This window comes from Schistocerca piceifrons, chromosome 5 (genome assembly GCF_021461385.2).
Source record: "Schistocerca piceifrons isolate TAMUIC-IGC-003096 chromosome 5, iqSchPice1.1, whole genome shotgun sequence".
NCBI classification, from domain to species: Eukaryota; Metazoa; Arthropoda; class Insecta; order Orthoptera; family Acrididae; genus Schistocerca; species Schistocerca piceifrons.
In genome coordinates this window covers 395,783,981-395,810,642 of record NC_060142.1, presented here as the reverse complement: position 1 = coordinate 395,810,642, position 26,662 = coordinate 395,783,981, and the positions used below count along the sequence as shown (strand labels likewise).

The window sequence follows — 26,662 nt, the reverse complement described above, 5'->3', positions numbered from 1 at the left end:
TCCTCAAATTTAGAGAAATTGCAAATGTTAACATTTGCTTTTAAAGTTGGGTGATAAAGCAAATGCCCTCAGATTTTTCAGTTTCAACCAGAATTGTCAAGAAAAGCTAGGAAGCTTAATCAGCAGCTGATTGCCTTATCCAAAGCCTGGCAAGAACAAAAGTCCTTTGTGATTACATGAAATAAGGTTTTAGCTTTCTTTGAAGACAACAAATTTAGTTAGAATCAGAATGCATTAAATGGTATGTTATACTTTAACAGAATTTTTAAAAAATATTGTGCTAGATAATTAGATTAATGAATGTAACTGCAATAAAAACATGTAAAGTTTGTCATACAGAATGCACTTGTTAAAAAGATTGTTTGTGAATATTTGACGTTAGTATTTCAAGCTCATTTCTGAACATATCCAGATGGTCTCCTAACAAAATAAAGCTTTTCTAATACAATAAAATCTGCTTTTCCTAATAAAATGTAAGTAAGGACAATTGCAGGTTATAGAACGAGTATTTAACAACATATCAATGTATGCACAAATTTTTCAATGTGATAGCAGTTGATAACAAGTATTTTCTCTAAACCATTATTAAAGATTGGTCAGTATCATTTATCAAAAAATATTGTGGTACACATTAGTTAAAAAATTTATGCAAAAATTGTGTGACATTTTTACATATTAATAACTTCTACAATACTCACAAGTAGCTGCTGCTACTTGTAGAACTGATAACAAATAACTTCTCTATGAGCGTACTAAAGAGCAGTAAATATACTGAATTCTTTAAAAAAATTATTATGATTGAAAACAGTTCAAAAATTATCATGCTTAGTTTTCCACCAACTTTGATGTCATGTAGCACAAAACCGGTGGATGATAAGAGCGTTGCAATTGTAACAGAGTACTGAGCACACAAAGTATTGAATTTATGACAAGCATCTTCCATGCATTACTACTAGTTTCACTTTTAAGCTGTCTTAACTCTTGTGTATCTCACACAGCAGTCCTCTACTGAAATCCTTCTGAAGCATTGGGCTCAAATTTTGCACAATGTAATTATGAGGGTTGAATAAAAAGTAATGCCTCCACCCTCGTTAATTGGGTTTGGATGGGAATATTTTAATAAATCAAATGCAGAAATAATCCCTAGGATGTGATCTTTAATTACCAATAAACACAATATGAACAAGTTTTCTGAAGCTGTCACGGAAGAAGTCGACACTGTTTCCGCAACCACAGTCTCACAGTTCTCTCGGTGTCTTCATAAGCATAATGATGTCCTCGCAGATCGTCTTTCATTATCGGGAACAGATGGAAGTCAGACGGTGCTAAATCTGTACTGTAAGGACGATGCCGTACAGTGGTGAGTTTCAGTCTCTGAAGTTCTGCTGTGGTGGTATGTGAAGTGTGTGGTTTTGCGTTGTCATGCTGCAGGAAAACATTTCCCTTTTCCTTTCAGACCCTTGTTAGCCGCCGTTTCAGAGTTCACAGCATTGTGATGTAACACTCTGAATTTATTGTTGTTCCGTGACCAAGGAAATTAACACGGATAACACCATCTGTGCCCCAGAACACTGTGGCCATGATTTTTCAAACTGAGGACTGCGTCTTGAATTTCTTTTTCTGGGGCAAGTCTTTGTGTCGATATTCCATAGACTGACATTTTGTCTCCGGGTCGTAATGGTGCACCCACATTTCGTCTCCTGTCACAATTGAATGTAGGAAGGCATCACCTTCATTCTTGTAATGCAAGAGGAGTTCCTGGCAAATTTCAAGTCTGTGCACTTTCATTTCAGGAGTCAGCATCCGGAGTACCAATCGTGCACAGATCTTCCAATAGCCAAGCATTGCAATAATGTGACCCACACGTTCTTGTGAAATGCCAATTGTGCTTGCAATTTCTCTCTTGAGTGATACAATGATTGTCCTGATTCACTCTGTCAACATTTTTCTTGTGAAACTCGGTGGTTGCTGTTACAGGACATCCAACTCTTTGTTTGTCATGCAGGTCAGATGTTCCCACCTCAGCATCTTTAAACTTACTTGCCCAATGACGCACAGTACTCACATCATCACAATCACCATAAACTGCTTTCATTCTCTGATGAATCTCCCTTGGGGTGACACCTTTTGCTGTCAAGAATTCAATGACTGCACTTTGCTTAAATCGCTTTGACCGACTGTCTATGCAGGGTTCCATACTTTACACTGTAACAACACAACCGTTCAGTGCTAAGGCTTCCCACCATCTGGAGCTGTAGAGAAGAGGCTGTGGAACAGGCCAGTACCTGCCGCATACCAACACTGCCAACTGTTGAAGAGTTATGAAGGTGGAGGCATTACTTTTCAGTCAACCTTCATATTTCCGTGGGTAATATCTGTGCGAAATTTCATTAAGTTTGGAAAGGGTCAGGCCGGGACCACTGGACATGAAACAACCCTCTCTAGTTGCTTAGGATTTCTTTTCAAGCACTTATAATTTCATACCTTCACAGAAATTCTCCTGTCACTATGACCATGTCAACATTTGATGTCTTGTCATAGTGCAGATGTTTCTGCTAAAACTTTCTCCATGTTCGGACACATGGGCCGTTAGATACAAGAAACAGATAGTAGAATTTTAGTGTAATTTTTATATATTCTTAGCATTGGACTTCTTGTCATAGTGCAGATGTTTCTGCTGAAAGTTACAATAAGATTACATTGGGATGGGTGGGATGGTTAGGTACAAGAAACAGTTTGTAGAATTTTAATCTAATTACAAAATATCCTTCAATACAAATGAAAGCTGCAGCAATCTGTCCATGATGGGCACCACAGAGAATACAGAAAGAGAATGGAAGTTGTTAATTAGCCATGAGAGTTCTAGAGAGTTGTTGGAAGGGGCAGCACAGACCATGGGCGGCAGGTGTGCATAGCCTGTATTCCAGCATCTTGTCAATGGTCTATTTTTGTGATGTAATGGAATTAGTAGCAAGCATGGGCACTGCAAGTCTGACACCAAGGTAATGGAGGTCAGAGCATGCTGCTATCTTGCGTAGTAGCAGATTGTTGCACCAATGTTGACAGTGAATAAGCCATAGTAAAAGAATGAGGAAGTATTAGATGAAACAAGTCGGAGTGCGCTGCCTTCGGCAGTTTTATAACCATGTTAATGTCCCATGGTCAATTGAAGTGTCTTTCAGTAGTAATGAAAAATCATGGGTCTTGGGTTCAAACCTAGCCACTGCTTAAATTTTGAATAAAAATCATTGGCAATGCCAGCAAAGGATTTCCACCGTAGGAATTCACCTCTGTCCTGCCAAGGCCTTGTCACAGAGGGAGGAGCAGATAGAGGATCTAGGCCTTCTCTTGTCCTTAAGGTGGGTAAATACCCCTAAAAGGCGGTAGAATCGGCAATGATCAAAGGCATGAGAATGCACAGGGCAGAGGAGATCACTACATTAAAGACATGTAAGGTGTATGCACAGGATGTGGCCAGTAATTGAAAAAGTGTCATGATGATCTCTCTATTGGCAGAAGATTCCACATTAGTCCCCCGTTTGGATATCTGTGAGGAGATTGCAAAAAATAAAAAAAATAAAAAAATGGAATACGCAATAAAAGGGTAATATTCTAAGAGTTGGCATGTGGAATGTCAGAAGTTTGAATGTGGTAGGCAAGCCAGAAAATCAGAAGACGGAAATGCAAAGGCGCAATCTTGATACAGTGTAGTCTGTGAAGCAAAAGAGAAAGAAGATAAGGTTTTCTGGTCAGATGAATACAGAGTAAAGTCAGCAGCAGCAGAAAATGCTATAGTGGGACTAGGATTCATTATCAGTAGGAAAGTATGGCGGAGAGTGAGTTACATGGACAGTTCAGTGATAAGTTTTTTCTCATCGGGTTTGATAGCAAACCAATGCTGATAACAATAGCGTACACTTCTGTGTACATGGGATACCTCCTAATATCATGTGGGACCTCCTTTTGCACAGCATATTGCTGCAACAAAATGCGACGTTTACCCAACAAGTCATTGGAAGTCTCCTGCAGAAATATTGAGCCATGCTGCATTTATAGTGACCCATAATTGTCAAAGTGTTGCCAGTGAAGGTTGTTGTGCAAGAACAGACATCTCAGTTACGTCCCATAAATGTTCAATAGGATTTACGATGGGTGACCTGGCTGACCATGTCATTCGCTCAGATTGTCCAGAATGTTCTTCAAGCCAGTTGTGATCAGTGGAACAGTGGTGGCCCAGTGACATGGCACATTGTCATCCATAAAAATTCCATCATTGAATGTATGCAAATGATCTTCTAGAAGTTGTAAATAACCATATCCAGTCAAGGATCAGTTCAGTTGGACCAGGGGACCCAATCCATTCCTTGTAAACACAGCCTGCACCATTACGAAGCCACGAACGGCTTGCACAGTGACTTATTGACAATGTGGGTCCAAGGTTTCCTGGGGTCTGCGCCACACTTGAATCGTACCATCAGTTTTTACCAAGTGAAATGAAGACTCATTTGCCCAGGCCACTTTTTTCCAGCTGTCTAAGGTCCAACCAGTATGGTCACGAGCCCAGGAGAGGTACTGCAGGTGATGTGTTGTTAGCAAAGGCACTGACATCAGTCTTCTGCTGCCATAGCCCATTAACACCAAATTTTGGCACACATTCCTAACAGATATGTTCGTCATACAACCCACATTGATTTCTGCAGTTTCTTCACACAGTGTTGCTGATCTGATAGCACCGACAACTTTACGCAAAGGCTGCAGCTCTTGGTCATTAAGTGAAGGCCATTGGCCACTGTGGTGTCTGTTGTGAGAGGTAATGCATGAAATTTGGTTCTCAGCACACTCTTGACACTGTGGATCTTGGAATATTGAATTTTCTGACAGTTTCCAAAATGGAATGTCCCATGCATATAGCTCCAACTACTGTTTTTCCTTCAGAGGCTGTTAATTGCTGTCGTGTGGCCATAATCACATTCGACACCTTCCCACATGAATCATTGGAGTACAAACGAAGCTATCCTTTATATCTTGCTTATGTGAACCTGCATATTGCTATCAAACTTTTGTCTGAATGGATAATTCAGTATGTAAAGGAGATGAAATCAGTAATCATGGGCAATTGGAATATGGTTGTAGAGGAAGGAATAGATGAAAGAATTAAGTAGGAAAATGGGCTTGGCAGTAGGAATGAGAGAGGAGAAATACGAACAGAATTCTTCAATAAATCTTAGTTAGTAAAGGAAATACACTGTTCAAGAACCACAAGAGGAGGGCATATTCTTGGGAGTGGCCTGGAGATATGGGAAGATTCCAATTGGATTATATCATGGTCAAACAGTTATTTCAAAATCCAATACTGGATTGTAAGGCATACCCAGTAGCAGATATAGACTCAGATCACAATTTAATAATAATGAAGAGTAGACTGAAGTTTAAGAGATTTGCACGGAAGAATCAGTGTCATAAAAAGTGGGATACTGAAGTACTGAAGAATGGTGAGATGCATTTGAAATTCGATAAAGATGCTGTGCTGTGATAAGAAACATCCCAGTAGGCAGTACAGTTGAAGAGAAGTCAACACCTCTAAAAAGGGCAATAGCAGATGTTGGAGAGACAAACATAGGTACTAGGAAAGTACTGCAAAGAAACTATGGGTAACATTAAATCCTTGAACTGATAGACAAGAGAAGGAAGTACAAATATTTTCAGGGAAAGACAGAAGTACAGCAATGTAAATCACTCCGAAATGAAATAAATACGAAGTACAGGGAAGCCAAGTCAGTATGCATACAGGAAAAAGTGAAACAACTGAAAAAGAGATGATAATTGGAAAGGAGGACTACATATAGAAAAGTTCAAAACAACCTATGGTGAAATTACGAAGAGGAGGAATGGTTTGACAACATGATAGAAGAAGAAATGGGAGTCAATATGGAAGAGGTAGGAGATACAGTATTAGAGTTAGACTTTAAGATAGGTTTGGAACACTTGATATGCTATAAGGCAGAAGGGTAGATAACATTCCATTGGAGTTTCTGAAATCGTTGTTGGAAGTGGCAACCAAATGGCTGTTCAAGTTAGTGTGTAGAATCTATGAGAGTGGTGACATACCACCAGACTGTCGGACAAATATAATATATTCAATTCTGAACAGAGCAAGGGCAGGTAGGTGCGAAAACTATCACATAATTAGCTTAAAACCTCATGCTTCCAAGCTGCTGACAAGAATAATATACAGAAGAATGAAATAGAAAATTTAGTATCTGTTACATGATGATCAGTTTGGTTTTAGGAAAGATAAAGGCACCAGAGAATTGGTTCTGATGCTATGTGTGATAATGGAAGCAAGACTTACGAAGAATCAAGACACACTTCGTAGGATTTGTCAGCCTAAAAAGTGTAAAATGATGCAAGATGTTCAAAATTTTGAGAAAAATAGGAGTAAGCTATAGGGAAAGTTGAGTAATATGCAATATGTCCAAGAACCAAGAAGGAGAAATAAGATTGGAAGACCAAAAACAAAGCACTCAGATTAAAAAGAGTTAAGGATGCAGTCTTTCACCCCAGCTGTTCAATCTACACATTGAAGAAGCAATGCCAGAAATAAAAGAAAGGTTCAAAGTGCGATTAAAATTGAGTATCAAAGGACATCAGTGATGAGATTCACTGGTAACATTACTATCCTCAGTGAAGGGAGGAAGAATTACAAGATCTGTTGAACGGAGTGAACAGTTTCTTGAGCACAGAGTAATAGATTGAGACTAAATCAGAAAAAGACAAAAAGTAAGGATAAGTAGCACAAATTAGAATAGTGAGAAACTTAACATCAAAATTGGTGGTGACAAACCAGATGAAGTTAAGGAATTCTAGATTTGTTTTTGGAGAGGGTCTACCTTGGGTAAAACACAATTTTTTAGTTTTATTCCCCAGATGTGTTTTACTGAAGTTTCATACTCATCAATGTTTTTTACCTTCTATAAAATAGGAAAAATGCTTTTTACTGCTGGTTCACATATAAATTTGAGTTTTTAAAGACAGTGCTTACATATTTGATAAACAGATAAAATTTTGTATGTATACCGTGTTACTACATTCTTTGGAGTTGCTGGATTTCATGTAATTTGATGCAGTTATTTTGTTTCACAGTTCGTCATCTGCAGCCATATACAGGGTGTTACAAAAAGGTATGGCCAAACTTTCAGGAAACATTCCTCGCACACAAAGAAAGAAAATATGTTATGTGGACATGTGTCCGGAAACGCTTACTTTCCATGTTAGAACTCATTTTATTACTTCTCTTCAAATCACATTAATCATGAAATGGAAACACACAGCAACAGAACGTACCAACATGACTTCAAACACTTTGTTACAGGAAATGTTCAAAATGTCCTCCGTTAGCGAGGATACATGCATCCACCCTCCGTCGCATGGAATCTCTGCTGTGCTGATGCAGCCCTGGAGAATGGCGCATTGTATCACAGCTGTCCACAATACGAGCTCGAAGAGTCTCTACATTTGGTAGCGGGGTTGCATAGACAAGACCTTTCAAATGCCCCCATAAATGAAAGTCAAGAGGGTTGAGGTCAGGAGAGCGTGGAGGCCATGGAATTGGTCCGTCTCTACCAATCCATCGGTTACCGAATCTGTTGTTGAGAAGCATACGAACACTTCGACTGAAATGTGCAAGAGCTCCATCGTGCATGAACCACATGTTGTGTCGTACTTTTAAAGGCACATGTTCTAGCAGCACAGGTAGAGTATCCCGTATGAAATCATGATAACGCGCCCCATTGATCGTAGGTGGAAAAAACTAAAATGAGCTCTAACATGGAAATTAAGCGTTTCCAGACACATGTCCACATAACATCTTTTCTTTATTTGTGTGTGAAGAATGTTTCCTGAAAGTTTGGCCGTATCTTCTTGTAACACCCTGTATAATGTAATGTAGAACTGTTATTTACTTCAAAAATATATGACTGTGCATGTTATGGCAAAATATATTTCACACACACACACACACACACACACACACACACACACACACACAAATTTTCCACATTGTATTAGTAAATGGTAGGCATAACCATAACATGCCTAGTCATAAATTATTCAATTTAAATAACTGTTCTATGTTAAGTTGATATGATTGCAATGACAAACTCTGAAACAAAACAACTGCATTGTTGTTGTTGTGATCTTCAGTCCTGAGACTGGTTTGGTGCAGCTCTCCATGCTACTCTATCCTGTGCAAGCTTCTTCATCTCCCAGTACTTACTGCAACCTACATCCTTCTGAATCTGTTTAGTGTATTCATCTCTTGGTCTCCCTCTATGATTTTTACCCTCCACACTGCCCTCCAATACTAAATTGGTGATTCCTTGGTGCCTCAGAACATGCCCTACCAACCGATCCCTTCTTCTAATCAAGTTGTGCCACAAACTTCTCTTCTCCCCAATCCTATTCAATACCTCCTCATTAGTTATGTGATCTACCCATCTAATCTTCAGCATTCTTCTGTAGCACCACATTTCGAAAGCTTCTATTCTCTTCTTGTCCAAACTAGTTATCGTCCATGTTTCACTTCCATACATGGCTACATTCCATACAAATACTTTCAGAAACGACTTCCTGTCACTTAAATCTATACTCGATGTTAACAAATTTCTCTTCTTCAGAAACGCTTTCCTTCCCATTGCCGGTCTACATTTTATATCCTCTCTACTTCGACCATCGTCAGTTATTTTGCTCCCCAAATAGCAAAACTCCTTTACTACTTTAAGTGTCTCATTTCTTAATCTAATCCCCTCAGCATGAACAGACTTAGTTCGATTACATTCCATTATCCTTGTTTTGCTTTTGTTGATGTTCATCTTATATCCTCCTTTCAAGACACTATCCATTCCGTTCAACTGTTCTTCCAAGTCCTTTGCTGTCTCTGACAGAACTACAATGTCATCGGCGAACCTCAAAGTTCTTATTTCTTTTCCATGGATTTTAATACCTACCTTTCTTTTGTTTCCTTCACTGCTTGCTCAATATACAGATTGAATAACACCGGGGATAGGCTACAACCCTGTCTCACTCCCTTCCCAACCACTGCTTCCCTTTCATGACCCTCAACTCTTATAACTGCCATCTGGTTTCTGTACAAATTGTAAATAGCCTTTTGCTCCCTGTATTTTACCCCTGCCACCTTCAGAATTTGAAAGAGAGTATTCCAGTCAACATTGTCAAAAGCTTTCCCCAAGTCTACAAATGCTAGAAACGTATGTTTGCCTTTCCTTAATCTAGCTTCCAAGACAAGTCGTAGGGTCAGTATTGCCTCACGTGTTCCAACATTTCTACGGAATCCAAACTGATCCCCCAGTTTTTCCATTTGTCTGTAAAGTATTCTCGTTAGTATTTTGAATCTGCGACTTATTAAACTGATAGTTCGGTAATTTTCACATCTGTCAGCACCTGCCCTCTTCGGGATTGGAATTATTATATTCTTCTTGAAGTCTGAGGGTATTTTACCTGTCTCATACATCTTGCTCACCAGATGGTAGAGTTTTGTCAGCACTGGCTCTCCCAAGGCCGGTAGTAGTTCTAATGGAATGTTGTCTACTCCCAGGGCCTTGTTTTGACTCAGGTCTTTCAGTGCTCTGTCAAACTCTTCACGCAGTATCGTATCTCCCATTTCATCTTCATCCACATCCTCTTCCATTTCCATAATATTGTCTTCAAGTACATCGCCCTTGTATAGACCCTCTATATACTCCTTCCACCTTTCTGCTTTCCCTTCTTTGCTTAGAACTGGGTCTTGATATTCATACAAGTGGTTCTCTTTTCTCCAAAGGTCTCTTTAATTTTCCTGTAGGCAGTATCTATCTTACCCCTAGTGAGATAAGCCTCTACATCCTTACATTTGTCCTCTAGCCATCCCTGCTTAGCCATTTTGCACTTCCTGTCGATCTCATTTTTGAGACGTTTGTATTCCTTTTTGCCTGCTTCATTTACTGAGTTTTTATATTTTCTTCTTTCATCAGTTAAATTCAATATTTCTTCTGTTACCCAAGGATTTCTACTAGTCCTCGTCTTTTTACCTACTAGATTCTCCGCTGCCTTCACTAATTCATCTCTCAAAGCTACCCATTCTTCGTCTACTGTATTTCTTTCCCCCATTCCTGTCAATTGTTCCCTTATGCTCTCCCTGAAACTCTGTACAACCTCTGGTTTAGTCAGCTTATCCGGGTCCCATCTCCTTAAATTCCCACCTTTTGCAGTTTCTTCTTAATCTACAGTTCATAACCAATAGATTGTGGTCAGAGTCCACATCTGCCCCTGGAAATGTCTTACAATTTAAAACCTGGTTCCTAAATCTGTCTTACCATTATATAATCTATCTGAAACCTGTCAGTATCTGCAGGCTTCTTCCATATATACAACCTTCTTTTATGATTCTTGAACCAAGTGTTAGCTATGATTAAGTTGTGCTCTGTGCAAAATTCTATAAGGCGGCTTCCTCTTTCATTTCTTAACCCCAATCCATGTTCACCAACTACGTCTCCTTCTCTCTCTTTTCCTACTACCGAATTCCAGTCACTCATGACTATTAAATTTTCGTCTCCCTTCACTATCTGAATAATTTCTTTTACTTCATCATACATTTCTTCAATTTCTTAGTCATCTGCAGAGCTGGTTGGCATATAAGCTTGTACTACTGTAGTAGGCCTGGGCTTCGTGTCTATCTCGGCCATAATAATGCGTTCACTATGCTGTTTGTAGTAGCTTACCCGCACTCCTATTTTTTTTATTCATTATTAAACCGACTCCTGCATTACCCCTATTTGATTTTGTACTTATGACCCTGTATTCGCCTGACCAAAAGTCTTGTTCCTCCTGCCAGCAAACTTCACTAATTCCTACTGTATCTAACTTTAACCTATCCATTTCCCTTTTTAAATTTTCTAACCTACCTGCTCGATTAAGGGATCTGACATTCCACGCTCCGATCCGTAGAACGCCAGTTTTCTTTCTCCTGATAACGACGTCCTCCTGAGTAGTCCCCGCCCGGAGATCCGAATGGGGGACTATTTCACCTCCGGAATATTTTACCCAAGAGGACGCCATTATCATGTGACCATACAGAAAGCTGCATGCCCTCGGGAAATACTACAGCTGTAGTTTCCCCTTGCTTTCAGCCGTTCGCAGTACCAGCACAGCAAGGCCATTTCGGTTAGTGTTACAAGGCCAGATCAGTTAATCATCCAGGCTGTTGACGTTGCAACTACTGAAAAGGCTGATGCCCCTCTTCAGGAACCGCACGTTTGTCTGGCCTCTCAACAGATACTCCTCCGTTGTGGTTGCATCTACGGTACGGCTATCTGTATCGCTGAGGCACGCAAGCTTCCCCACCAACGGCAAGGTCCATGGTTCTTTATGCGGGAGGACGACGGTTCAATCCCGTCTCCGGCCATCCTGATTTAGGTTTTCCGTGATTTCCCTAAATCGCTTCAGGCAAATGCCGGGATGGTTCCTTTGAAAGGGCATGGCCGATTTCCTTCCCCATCCTTCCCTCACCCGAGCTTGCGCTCCGTCTCTAATGACCTCGTTGTCGATGGGACGTTAAACACTACTCTCCTCCTCCCCCTCCTCCATGGTTCTTGGGGGGAACAACTGCATTAAATTACATAAAATCCAGCAAATACAAAGCATATATAAAATTTTGTCCTTTTTCAGATATGTGAATACTGTCTTTAAAAATCAAATTTATATGTGTACAAGCAAAACAGCATTTTTCCTGTTGTATAGAAGGAAAAAAACTGATGAGGCTGAAACTTCAGCAAGACGTGTGTAGGAATAAAAATAAAAAATATAAAATTGTGTTTTGTTCGAGGCAGACCCTCTCCAAAAACATGGAGAGAAGAGCTTCAACCTCAAGATGATTAAGAAATTATGCTACATTGGAAGCAAAATAACCCATTACAGACAAAGCAAGGAGAACATAAAAAACAGACTAGCACAGACAAAGAGGGAATTCCTGGCCAAAGAAATCACTAGTATAAAAAATAGACCTAAATTTGAGAACAAAATTTCTGAGAATATACTTTTGAGTGCAGCATTGTACGGTAGTGAATCATGGACTGAGGGAAAATAGGAACAGAAGAGAAGCAAAGCATTGAGATGCATTGCTAAATTAGGTGGACCGATAAAGTAAAGAATCAGGAGGTTCTCAGAACTGATAAATAAAGGAACATATTGTAAATATAATAATCGTGACTAAACTTCAAAAACAGACAGCTATATTGATTCCTTTGATAATTTAAGAGAAAAATTCATCTCAAACACTCTCATAACACTAGTCATCTCAAAATTTTAATCACATTAAAGCTGATGCAGCTCCTAAGAACAAACTTCCACCTTTGTGCGCCAAAGTACACATCAGTTAACTAAAACAAATTGTAAAACTTTCAGACAAAGTTGTCTTTGGTTACTTTCCTTGGCTGTCTTCTTGTCTGTCACAGTCTCCTCTGTGACCATTCAGTGTGTTCACCTGTGCAGAGTCCTAGGTCAGTAACATTTGTCATGGCTTCAATCAGCTTATTTGCCTACTCATCTGATGCACTGGGGTGATACTTACACTGTGTGTGCACATCTGTTGGTTCATCAGGCACTAGGTAAAATTAAAAACTTTTTTGTTTTCGTTAAAGTGTTTGCCATCCTGTATTTACACACATTGCTTGTGCTGTTACATAAGAAAGTCATCATTCTGCCACAGTACAGAAAAGTTCAGAATCGTACCTTAACAGGTCGCTAACAGCGCGCAATTAATAGAATGCCAAAAATGCTATGAGAAGCGTAACATGAGGTACCACTCAAACATGAATCAGTGTTCTTAGTTCTGTATATTATTATCATTATTGTTATTTTTGTTGAAAATTTATTTTCTTCCACTTTCACTGTAATTGTCATCCTTCATAAGCTCCTGTAATCAAAATCTCCAACTCTGTTGGAACAGAGTGGAAAAGTGAGATAGTTCAAATCAACCAAATACCAAGGCATAGCTCACTGCAGACAGGACCAGTTCACACTTCCACATATTATGCACAATGAAGAATTCCATTTTACTTCCTAAGTTAGTGAAGTTGGTTTAATACTGTGTGGACACTTAACCTTGGAGTGTGTCAATAGGGATCTTAATTTCTTCATGTCTTCCAAAAACACATGTATGCTTTCACTAGAGACATGAAAAGAGTCAATTTAATGTACCTCTTTTGATTGGCAAACATTCACTCTTGAGCCTTTGCGTTACTATCATCCTCCCTTACTGTCCTTTTGCTCTTCTCAGGGGACCAACTAGCAATAGCTGGGTGTGAACTTTGGGGTACTGTAGTCCCTTAGCTTAGGCCTTGCTACTGCCAGCGGCCTTCTGATGCCAAATGTATGAATGTGAGTCAATAACCACCATTGGATGCCACACTTAATTGAATTCCATAGATCCCTAGCTGTTAATGGGAGCAACTTGATTTTCATTTATGTGTAAGAGAACTATGCTTGGTTATGGATATTAACAGGACATATTCCATAATACAGAACATGCTTGCAGTAAAAACACATGAAGAAAATTGGTTTGATAAATTATTACTGTTGTGTATGAGCAATTGGGAAAAAAATCTGGCATTCTGTGGGTCAGAGTATACCATATAAGACTCCTTAATCAGATAGATTAGATAATTTAAAAAGAGAAATGGTTACATTAAAATGAGATATAATGGAACTTAGTTAACTGTTGGATGAGTACAAGTTTATTAACACTAAATCAAATGGGGGGGGGGGGGGGGTGGATGCAAGAGGAGGTATGATAATGAAGAAGGAAACAAGAATACTGTTTAACAACTATGAACACCTTAACGAATGCACTATGATTGCCAAGATAGACACGAAGTGAGCACACTATCGAGCACCCGCATCCCCCCCCCCCCTTACAAAAACAAACACACACACACACACACACAACAGAGACAAAGCCGACACCCACCACACTGGTCACTAGTGCAAGTTTATATATCAACTAGTTCCACAGATTAAGATGTGATTAAAAGAATCTATGATTTAAAAAAAGAAGTTATTCCTATTGGTAAGGAGGGTGAAAATTTAATTGTGGTGGGTGGCTGGAATTTGGAATTAGGAAAAAAGTAAAGGAAAATTAGTAGGAGAAAGTGGATTGGGAGAAAGGGATGAAAGGGGAAGCTGTATGGTAGAATTTTGCTCAGATTGCAATTCAGTCATTTATAACATTTTGTTTAAAAATCATACAAAAAGATTCTGTGCGTAAAAAATATCTGAAACATTGGAAGGTTACATAATCCTAAGTAAGGCATTTCTAAAGTAGATTTCAAAAGGCGTAATATTTCAAATGGCAGATGTGGATTCCAACCATAATTAGGATTCCCACCATAATTAATGGGTTATGAACTGCAGATTAAAAATGAAGAAATTGTAAAGGTAGCAGATGAAGCATATGGGACTAAAGTGAAAGAATCGCTGGTAGTTGAGACTTACAAAGGCAGTGTTAAGCCTCAGTTGACTGAAACAGGGGAAAGAAATGAATGGGTGACTGTGAGAGGTGAAACAGTGATGCCACCAGACACACGTACAGGTAAAAATAGAATGGCAGTAGAAAACTGGATAAAATATGAAATATTCAATTTAATAGACATGGAAGAAATATAAAAAAATGGCTAGTGGAGAAATGCAAATTTCTTGAAGTATATGTGTCTATAGGGTAGATAGATGCTACGTATAGGAAAACCAAAGAAACCTGCAGTGAATAGAGAAACAACCATATGAACTTAAAGAGCTCTGGTGCCAACCAGTACATAGCAAGGAAGGGAGGGCTGAAAGATGTGATCAGTTTGTGTATAGAAAGGCTATACAAAGGACACAAACTTGAAAACAATATATGGAAAGGGAAGAGGAAGTAGATGAAGATGAGATGGAAGATACAGTACTGCAAGAAGAATGCTGCAGAGCACTGAAATGCCTAATTCAAAAGCAGATGACATTCCCTGAAGCAAACAATATTCCTTCAGAATTATTGAGATCCTTGGAGGAATGTACCGTTAAAAATCTTTTCCACCTGGTAACCAAGTTTATGAGACAAATTCCCACACTTCAAGAAGAATGTAAAAATTCTAATTCCTTTGAAGAAACATGTGAATTTCAGAATGAAATTCAATTGTCAGCTGCAAATATATTTTTATTTCACTTCACTGGTTTCGAAAAATTGAAGTTGGCATCTTCCTTTAGACCTTGGCTATACATTTATGTAAGGGAAAACAAATGTGTTATAGAAACCAGACTGCAGTTGTAAGAGCTGAAGGACAATGAAGAGAAGCTGTAGCTGAGAAGGGAATGGGGCAGGGTTGTAGCCTAACCCCAGTGGTCTTCAGTCTGTTTATTGAGTGAGCAGTAAAGGAGACAAAAGAAACAATTGGAGGAGGAATTAAAGTTCAAGGGGAAAAAAATACTTCCAGTTTTGCCAGTGACACTGTAACTCTGTTCGAGACAGCAAGTGACTTGGAACAGTAGTTGAATGGAATGGTCAGCATCTTGAAAGGAGGATATAAGATGAACATCAACAAAAACAAAACAAGGATAATGGAATGTAGTTGAATTAAATCAAGTGATGCTGAGGGAAACAAGATGTGAAAGTAGTAGATGAGTTTTGCTATTTAGGCAGCAAAAAACTGATGATGGCTGAAGTAGAAAGGATATGAAATGTGGACTGGCAATGGCAAGAAAAGTGCTAATGAAGAAGATAAATTTGTTTTCATCTAATATCAATTCAAGTGCTAGGAAATATTTTCTGAAGGTATTTGTCTATAGTGTAACCTAGTACACTAGTGAAACATAAATGTTAAACAGTTCAGACAAGAAGAGAATAGAAAGTTTCGAAGTGCAATGCTATAGAAGATTGCTGAATGTTAGATGCGTAGTACAAATAGCAAGTCAAGAAGTACTGAATTGAATTGGGGAGAAAAGAAATATATGGCAAACTTAATTAAAGAAGGAATCTGCTGATAGAACTTATCCTGAGGCATCCAGGAATAGTCACTTTAGTAATGGAGGCAAGTGTTGGAGGTAAAAAGTGTAGAGGGAGAGAAGATTTGGCTACAGTACCAAAATTCAAACGGAAATAGGTAGCAATAGTTGTGCAGAGATGAAGAGTCTTGCACAGGATAGACAGTTGTGGAGAGCTCACATCAAATCATTCTTCAGACTGAAGGCCACAACAACATAATTGCATCCAAAGGTTTAGAGGCTTTGTGTGGCACTCTGCTCTTTTTTTATTTTATTTTATTTTTATTTTTTTATAAAAACACACACACACACACACACACACACACACACACACACACACACACACACACAAGTAGCTCAGCAAGTACTGAATTTAATGAAAAATAATGAAATTTTGAGAGAAAATGACTGGCCAAACTTGCCGTTAAGATGGTAAAATTCTTACTATTGCTTATAGTCAAATGTGAAAGCACAAGAAATTATTCCTTGTTTTAGCAGCTGTTTGTTCCTTCCTCAAGGTGAAAAGAGGGATAGTTTGTGGAAGCTAGAAAAAGGTGGCAGGTCTGTCAGACACTAGGATGAAAGAGAGTTATGAAGATATCCTCACAGCAGGCAGGTTCTCTCACTTAGGGAAATAAGGGCCCTGTTTGACTGGGTAAGTCCTATACAGCTGAAGTGTGGTAGGTTACTGAAATGTTTTCCAATGATGACCGTTTCATCTCACAGCCACCCAGCTCTTGTTGTAGGTTTGTACTAGTGAGACAATCCAGGTGAGTGATTTAAGATCCCTGCTCTGTGACACACAATATTACACCAGATGTTCATTGCTGAAACATGCACTGAATGTACGGTTACAGCTGTGACTGTAATACAAGTCTTATGTGGGCAAAAACAAGTCTATGAGTAGTTGTTTCCACAGGGAAAGCTGCTGCATGAATCAGCATCTAGAGTTGTGTTATCAATGGACCCTTCTATAACTGCTCTAAAAGTGAATTAGGACCCTCTTTGACTGGATAAGCCCTATACAACTGAGGTGTGACAGATTATCAGAATCTTTATTCACTGATGACTGTTTCACCTCAACATCCATCCAGCCCTTGGCACAGTTTTGTACAAGCCAGGCAATCCAGTTGGTTAACCTAAGACCCCTGCTCTATGTAACCCAGGCAAATGAGCACTTCATCACATGCTCCAAAGTCTTCTCTGCTGAGACAGATAATGTACTGCTATGATAACTGTGGCTTGTATGGGCAGATTTGACTCAAATATGTCAACATAATGTTATGCTTATTCAGCGACAGAAGATACAGGAAAGGGTGATGTATATGGAGGCAAATGTGGATCTGCACTTCGCATTGATTGAAATAAACAGAATATTCTCTTAAGGTTAATGATAGACCCATGCTTACAGCAATTACTTGAAAATCTGTAGTGAAATGAGTGGAAGGGGTAGTATATTGGCAATCATAAGGACAGAAAACTCTGCGTTCAGTATATTCTCACTATAATCATCTTTTCCGTGTGTATTGCCTTAAGGTGTAAAATGTATTGTCTCTACATGAAGTATATATGTTCTCAAGTTCATTTATGTTTCACAGCATAATGAAAGCCATTTATTAGTTATTAGTGATGTTTGTCTCTGCACCCTTTTTTTTCCTTTCTGCAAGGTCAAAAGTAAAAGAACAGCAGCATACTTTATTTGGCATAGCTGAATCAGCTTTTCTGCCTGCTGTTGATGGCCTGGATCTGAGTGTTAAGCTTAAACAGTTCCACCCTCTTTTGGTCATCTGTGATGGCTGAGCGTTTGCTGTCACATTGCATCAATTTTGAAATGTGTGCTTCTCAGTTTGCCAGGCAGTTTAGGGTTTATGGCAGAAGTAGAAGGTGTATTCCACAAGCACATATACGTACATGTGTACTGAAGACCTCTTTCATGACCTCTTTTTCTTTGGTGACACATTACATCTAAAAGAATTCTACCAACAGTGCAAGGAGAATATATCAGTTTTGTAGCCTGAATCTACAGACACTTTTTTTTTCTTTTTTTTCCTCACCTCCTTCAAGGGGGCAGTCTATTTGCATTGTAACACATAGCTGACAAAACAGATCTCTCAGTCTTGTAATAGCTGACAAAACAGATCTCTCAGTCTTGTAACATTTCCATGCTCTGTTTGTGACAGCCAAGTGGAATAACAACTTGAATTAGGGTAAATCACATAGAGGAGGTGTTGAATGGCAGGCAAGCCCATTGAAAAGAAAACTGTTGGATATTTTTAAGTTATCAAAAAAGTTCTTTCTGTGTAGTGTGTCTGAGTTGTGTGCGTGTGTCCACTGTGTGATTACAACCAAACGGTCTTCATTAAACTTCAGGCATTGTATATGCTGCAGCTAGTCTCTAACACATGCCCCTCCTTCAGTTGATATATGCCCAACCTTTAAATAATCAGGTGACTCTGACCAGTCAAAAATTAATATAAATGAGTGTGTTTCTCCACCATGATTTATTAATAATAATTTAATGCTGAGAATATGATCAGAAAAAGTAAGTGAATAACCAAAAATGTGCATTTCTCATATCATGCAGTGAATGCCATTGTATATTTATGATGCTTATTTAAAAGATCGAGGACCTGGACTCAGAAGCATTATATATAGCACATAGAAAACTTCAGGTACCGTAATGTTTTCTGGCTTCTACAACATCACTGGAGCTTTGACAACAATCTTAAGGTGGACTGCTGGTTATGTCTATCGCCCAACTCCGAAGAGAGCTTGACAGGCCAGTTCGCCAGAGAAATTAATGACAAACATTAAACTGTGAACAGCAAAAGGGCAGTTGTGATTTTGTGTGTGTGTGTGTGTGTGTGTGTGTGTGTGTGTGTGTGTGTGTGTGAAGATGGGAATTTGTTCTTCTGAACTGTGTCAGTTTTTAAAATGATTAAAATTTTAAGATGATTAACATTGTAGGAGTGGATTACTCTCTAAAATTATCAAAACGGATGAATACAGCTGCCTCTTTTCAAAACTTAGTCAGGAATTAACAACCGTTTCTTTGAACAGGGATCTGCAGCACTGCAGTGTTTTCAAAAACGTGACTAATAAATGTTGAAAACTGTCAAAATCAAGAAGGAAAATTATCTGAGTGTTTTCAGACAGTAATTGTGCAAATGGTAATAGCATTCAAACCTGCCACAGATAACTTGAATCACGTTAGCTGTTCTTTCACTGAATTAGCAATGAAATGTTTTGTTATGGCTAGTGATTCCACTTGCGTTGTTGGAAGACACTGCATCATTCTCAACATGTTTGTTACTGTTACTGGGAGTGGACATACAATTCAGTTTTTCAACAGAAATTTGGTTTTATCCTGCGGGGAATGACATTCCAGTTTCAATGCTATATTCCCTTTTTTCCATAAAATGTTAGTCTAATATTGGTGGATATATCATGGCAAACAAGCTCGAGCTTGTAATACTGCACTGCCAACTTAACACACTGTGTAAACAACTATAAATGTTTTGGCTTTGGGGAACAGTTATCCATGTGCGCCTTCTACAAGCAGAGTCATTTTGATTTATTGGGAGACACATGTTGGTCACCCGGGGCTGAGGTTGTCTTTTGGATTTTACAATGCCCAACATGACAGTGCTTGTGGATAGTTTTGCTATAGCTAGTATTGGTAACAGGGTGGTTTTTCTGGAGGCAGAGCTTTGGCACCATTTCAATGCGGGCTTCCAAGTTGCTTCATTTGATAACAAGGAAATTTCAGACAACTGGCCTCTTTGATAAAGTCACACATGTGGGATGAGGCAGGTACTTCATTTTGTGTGCTTCTTGGCATGCTAAAGATGCTGATAATGCTCTTTTAGGGATATTATCATAACAATAAGAACCAAGATGCAGGTATCAAATGGAACTATGTGATTTTTTGATTACAGAATAGAAGTTCTTGATGAAATCTGCTGGTCTTTATGCATGCTCTGTAAGTTAGTCACAGGTAGCTAATTTTTCACTACTAAATGTAATTATAGATCTAAAAAATATTTGCAAACAGAGGCACAAAATATTGTATGAGCAGAATAGATTAAAAGAATGTTAGTGTATAACTCAATAGGCCTGATCTACACAGACTTTGACAGCACTGTATATCATTAAAATCTTCCAAACACCAATACAAAATTAATAGATTACTTTCTATTTCCACAAAGCAATTTGTTGAAAAAAAAAAAAAAACCCTCATTGCTGCATGTTTAACCCACCACAATAACATTATGAAACCATAATTTTTACTACGCAATTTCTTCCCAGCATATGAAATTTTATGTAAGTTTCTTCATCTGTGGCAGAGGTCTGCCTGCACAAGCTACATGTAACTTGTTATTGGTCCTCCACTCTCAAAAAATTGCCCTATACCCTATTCACACTCACACTGGCAAAGCCAAGACAACCATCACATCAGCCCATAGAAAGAAAGAGGATGCTATAAATACAGACAATTAACTTCAAATCATAGATTCTTGTAGCTGATGAAATTGTAAATCGAATGATAGCAATCACGGGTCGATTGCCTGTATGTTAATCAAGTACATAAAGTTAATATGCAAATCTCTGCCAGTAAATCAATTATGCACAAATTTCTTAAACCATCTGTGTGTTGTGGAAGGATATCGGCTTTAGGGAAAACCATTTCCGTGGTCATGGTGAGGACATTCATCTGTGCCAAACTAATTTTTTATGTTTAACAGGGAAGAAGGGACACTTGCCAAGATGCTACCTTTTTGTTTTCAGTAAAATGCACTGGTGTCCAAAACTTAAGTACGAAAGTAACTTTTGCACGTGGTGTCACTGTCAAGTAACAGCGTGGTGAAACTTGAACCATACATTAGAAAGAACTGCTACTGTAAAGTGCAAAAGGTAACCAAAAGAAATATGTGATGAGATGAATAGAAGTGACACTTTTATTCAGAGACAATTATTACATTGAAATCACCACCATTTATGATGATCTCGTGCACATTACAAAAGGCAGGACATGGTTCTTAATAGGGTGTGTGATCGACACCGATAGCAGTGCATGATTTGCAATGTGCTTCCATGCTGGCCACAAGATTGGTAAGGGGTTCATGTGGTAAAATGTTCCAATCCTACAACAGTGCAGTTGACAACTCCTGGGGGGTCACTGGTGCATGTGTACGTGCTACAGTGTGCCTCCTCAAAACATCTCTCATGTCCTCAATGCGATTTAAGTTGGGGGATCAGGCAGGTCAATCCATTTGCTGAATATCCTTTCGTTCCTCCACTTTTGCAATTTGATGCAGTCACACATTGTCATCCATAAAATGAAGTCAGTGCTGAATGCTTCCCTGAAGAGGCACACACAAGGAAGGGGTACATTGTCTCAATAACATTGACCTTTGAATGTACTCTGTTCAAAGATATGGGGACAAGTGCACCCATGGAGTATGATGTCACCAAAACAATCATGTTAGTTAATGCTGGACGTACCATCAAATTATGAGAGGTAGAAACACACAGTGAAACCAGGAACATTATCAAACAAGGTTGTTTTGATGCTTCGGATTTTATGGTGTGGGGAGGCTTAATGTTGCATTGGCCTACTGACCTCCAATCTTCAAACACAGTACACTCGCTGGTCACTTTTATTGTGACACTGTACTCCTTCCCCTAATATGTGTCTTTTCAGGGGTATATTTGGCCCTGAGTTCATTTTTGTGGATGACAATGAGCAGCCACATTGAGCAGCGTAGGTGGAGGAGCTCGTGGAATGAGAGGATATTCGGCAAATTACTGGCCTGCGTATTTCCCCGACTTACATCTCATTGAGCCTATATCGGATGGTTTGGGGAGATATATTACAGCATGTCCACATGCACTAATGACTATCTGACAGTTTTCAACCACACTGATAGAAGAATGGAATGCCTTACCACAAGAACTCGTTACCAATTTTGTAGCCAGCATGGGAGCATCTTTCAGAGCATGCATCGCCATCTGTGGTGAACGGGTTTCATAATAAGAACCTTGTCCTGTCTTTTGTAATGTCCAGTAGATCTCCTAGAATTGTGGTGACTTCAGTGTAATTATTGTCTTTGCATAAAAGTGTCATTTCTGAAACTTCCTGGCAGAATTAAAACTATATGCTGGAGCGAGACTTGAACTCTGGACCTTTGCCTTTCACGGGCAAGTGCTCTACTGACTGAGCTACTCGAGCATGATTCATGACCTGTCCTCACAGCTTCAATTTTGTAGTATGTCATCTCCTACCTTCCAAACTTCACTGAAGCTCTTCTGAACCTTGCAGAACTAGCACTCCTGGAAGAAAGGATATTATGGAGACATGGTTTAGCCACAGCCTGGGGAATGTTTCCAGAGCGAGATATTCATTCTGAAGCGGAGTGTGCTCTGATATGAAACTTTCTGGCAGAATTAAAACTGTGTGCCGCACCGAAACTCGAACTCAGGACCTTTGCCTTTTGTGGACAAGTGCTGTGCCGAGTGAGCTACCCAAGCACAATTCACGACCTGTCCTCACTGCTTCAAGTCTACCAGTACCTCATCTCCTGCCTTCCAAACTTCACAGAAGCTCTTCTGCTAGCCTTGCAGAAGCAGCACTCCTGGAAGAAAGGATATTGTGGAGACATGGCATAGCCACAGCCTGAGGGATGTTTCCAGAATGAGATTTTCACTCTACAGCGGAGTGTGCGCTGATATGAAACTTCCTGGCAGAATTAAAACTGTGTGCCAGACCTAGACTCAAACTTGAGATTTTTGCCTTTCACAGGCAAGTGCTCTAGAGCACTTGTAATGTTCAGATACAGTGTTACTAATGTCCTGCTTGGCACAGTCAGGTCATTTAAATACCTGGGCATAATGTTGCAAAGCGATATGAAGTGGAATGAGTGTGTGAGAACTGTGGTAGGGAAGGTGAATGGTTGACTTCAGTTTATTGGGAGAATTTTAGGAAAGGATGGTTCACCTGTAAAGGAGACCACATATAGGACGTTGGTGCGACCTGTTCTTGAGTACTGCTTGAGTGTTTGGGATCAGTACCAGCTTGGATTGAAGGAAGACATTGAAGCAATTTGGAGGCGGACTGCTAGATTTGTTACTGGTAGGTGTGAACTATGTGTAAGTGTTATGGAGATGCTTCGGGAACTCAAATGGGAATCCCTGGAGGGAAGGTGACATTCTTTTTGAGAAGCACTATTGAGAAAACTTAAAGAACTGGTATTTGAAGCTGATGTTGAATAATTCTACTGCCGCCAACATACATTGCACATGAGGACCATGAAGATAAGATATGAGAAATTAGGGCTCTTATGGAGGCATATAGATGGTTGTTTTTCCTTTGCTCTGTTTGTGAGTGGAACAGGACAGGAAATGACAGGTAGTGATACAGGGTACCCTCCGCCATGAGCCATACAGTGGCTTGTGGAGTACCTATGTAGATGTAGATGAAGATGCAGATGTATGGATGTGCTATACTATTGTGAACGCTATGTACACAATACACTTCCGGCCATTATCATTAACCAGTTGTATGAATAATTCCATTGTCGGTGCAAAACATTGATGATTATTAATATCATATAGTAGGTTGTAACAATAACATTTCAGTCTATCTAGAAAAATTTATTGTCATTGGGTCTGAGCAACATGTCAGAGGAGAACAAGTACTTAATATTTTGCTCAAAATATTTTATGTTGCACTTTTTCTTTTAAGAAAATTAATTATTTTATGATTTGTGTACAAGACATTGTGCTAACTTAAAAGTGATTGAATATTAGTGATGTTCCACGTTGCATACAAAGTAATGTTTACAGCATGAAACTTGCCTAAGTATGTTTTAAGTACACATTACAGTTTCACTGTCATTATATGTCCATGGGTGTAAGGATTATTCAGTGTATATTACCAGGGTGATGATTTTTCTGGAAAACCTGGGATTCTCTGGGGATTACATTTAACCTGAAAAAATCAGGGAAATATCTTGGAATTTCAGGAATTTTCTAAAATATCAGGGAATTTTGTGGTTTTAACCTAACATTGGAATTTAATTTTATTGAGCCGTGTAACTCACAGGTTTTTAAATATTTACTATTTCAAAGTGGGTTAATTATTTGACTATTAGTCCATATGTATTACAGCAGTTTAAAAAGTGCAGTTAAATTACAAATGGAACTTTGTCCACAAAATTTTTCTACACTTACATTTCACTTATTGTGCTCGGCATCTTTCGAAATGCTCTCCTCCACAATTGATACCACCACTCCCAATGCCGTTTCCACTTTTGGAAGTAGTCTTGGTATGCCTTTTGCTGGATTGCATGAAGCGCCGTCTGCAAATTTTATTTTGTCTCGTCTGTTGTTGCAAATCTTCGTCCTTTCAACAGGGTTTTCAACTGTGGAAATAAAAAAAAAGTCCTTAGGGGCCAGATCAGGAAAGTATGGAGAATGAGGCAGCACAGTGATTTTGTTTTTTGTGCGGTTGTCACACACCAGCAGGGATGAATGTGCAGGTGCGTTATTGTAATGCAAGGGCTATGAATTATCTTACCACATTGCAGACCATTTGCTTCTCACATTTTCCCACTGGCTTTGCAACATGTCCTGATAGTACCATTGATTAACAATTTGTCCCTGTGGCATGAATTCCTGTTGAACTAATCCTTCGAAGTCAAACAAAACTATCGGTATGGCTTTGACATTAGACCTTGGTCTTGGAGACTCTTTCCCCAATGCATTGTGAAGAGTGGACCTTGGTCTCAACATCATAACTGTGAACTCATATCTCGTCACCAGCTATGATTCTCTTAAGGAACATCTCGTTCTCATTTGCGTGATCCAAAAGCTGTTCACAGATTGCGAGATGAAGGTCTTCCTGGTCTTGACTCATGAGTCGTGGGATGAACTGGGCGGCGACATAATGTGCTCCAAGATGCTGTGTAAAGATTTTGTGACATAATCCAGTTGAAATGTTACATTCTTCTGCAATGTCTTGGACAGTCAGTCTTTGATTGGCACACACAATTTCCTTGATGTTCCTGATGTGAGTGTTGTTGATAAATGACAAAGGGCATCCTGAATGAGGGTCATCTTTAACTTCCATGCCACCATTTATAAACCATGTGAACCATTCATAAGACCGTGTATGGCTTAAGCACTCATCACCGTAGGCTTGCTGCATCATTTGGTGTGCCTCTGTAAAAGTTTTCGTGAGTTTGACACAAAATTTAATGCAGACATATTATTCATCTAACTCTGCCATCTCAAATTCACAAACTGTGTGGCACAATGTTCTACTCAATACAGCACTGAACAATAACTAACAGACATACAACAATGCAACTTCTCGTGGTTACACATTAAACACAGGCTTGTGCAGGGATCCCAACCACATTTCTCTCTGACACACCATTAGCGTGAAATTACGAATGTTCAGGAGTTTTTTGAACAGACCTTGTATAAACAGCTAATAGTGGTCTGTGAAGTTAAAATGCTTCGTTTGAAGTGTTGTATCATAACAGCAATCGAGTAGTATAAAAAGAGTAGCAGTGACATTTTTTAAAGTAACTCTTTTTCTTCTAAGGTATGCGTATGAAGCTGTCTAGAAGTAATTACTGTAATTATCAGTTTGAGCAGATTGGAGCTAGTCATAAGTTTTTGTTAGTATATTTTACAGAAGTTAATATGTAACTAGACACTTTCCACATCCATGAAAGGTCTCCTTCATTATGGGATTGACAGAGTACAGTGTGCCAATAAATGTTGTTGTTTGTAGGCATTCAGATCCACCAGGAGTTTTTCAGTTATGCGGATTCAAAGTTAATGACTTTAGAATAATAAAAGAGAACACAAACACAGTTATTGATACAGTAATTTATCCTGCAAATTATACCTGTTTCTGTGTTCTTGTAATACATCTAGTGTGTAGTTCGTTAATGACTATGTTGCCTACACGTGTGTGTTGGAGGATTGTACTTTGACAGGTTGATCATTATTGCTTTTTGTTTCTATAGTTTACATACTGCATGCTCAGATTTTTTTCCTCTTTTAAAATGGTATGATTTTCGTTTTAATGATGTGTTACATAATTTGTTAAATGAATGTATTTTATAGGTGTGTCAGCGGTTTAATAGAATTTGTGGAAAATTACTGACCAGTGGGTTTTTGAAAGCTGAAAAATATCATTCAAGATGTATGAAGTCGATAAAGTCACAGCTTCCAAGACGTGAGTCTGAGAGAAGAAATCATCCTCTCTCAAAACACTGTGACATTTTGAGTGGTATAGAGACACGAATGTCTATGCTTTCAATGACCTTTATGAAGTTCATTTCTAATGGAATGTGTTGCTTCATACCAGGAAAGGTAGGTACATTTTGCATATAATTTTTGATTCGTTAGAAACCTATGGTATATGGAGAGGATTTTCTTGATCTGCTAGCTAATTTCATAATCACCAAATCAGTTAACTTTGCTGAATTCAGCCACTTCTGCATATGTAAGACACCAGTCTGTTCATAATTACTTTTCAGCCCCACAGGTTACTTTCAGCGAGGTTGTACTTCACCTGGTG

The 26,662-nt window shown here is 38.9% G+C and overlaps 1 protein-coding gene across 1 annotated transcript in view; it reads left to right on the top strand.

The window, feature by feature from the left end:
* Positions 1 to 26,662, top strand: part of LOC124799241 (F-box only protein 28) — a 113,795-nt gene that overhangs the window by 14,151 nt on the left and 72,982 nt on the right. The window contains exon 2 of the mRNA XM_047262786.1: positions 26,206 to 26,454. Within this exon, the coding sequence (XP_047118742.1) occupies positions 26,206 to 26,454 (249 nt within the window). The remainder of the gene's footprint in view (positions 1 to 26,205; positions 26,455 to 26,662) is intronic.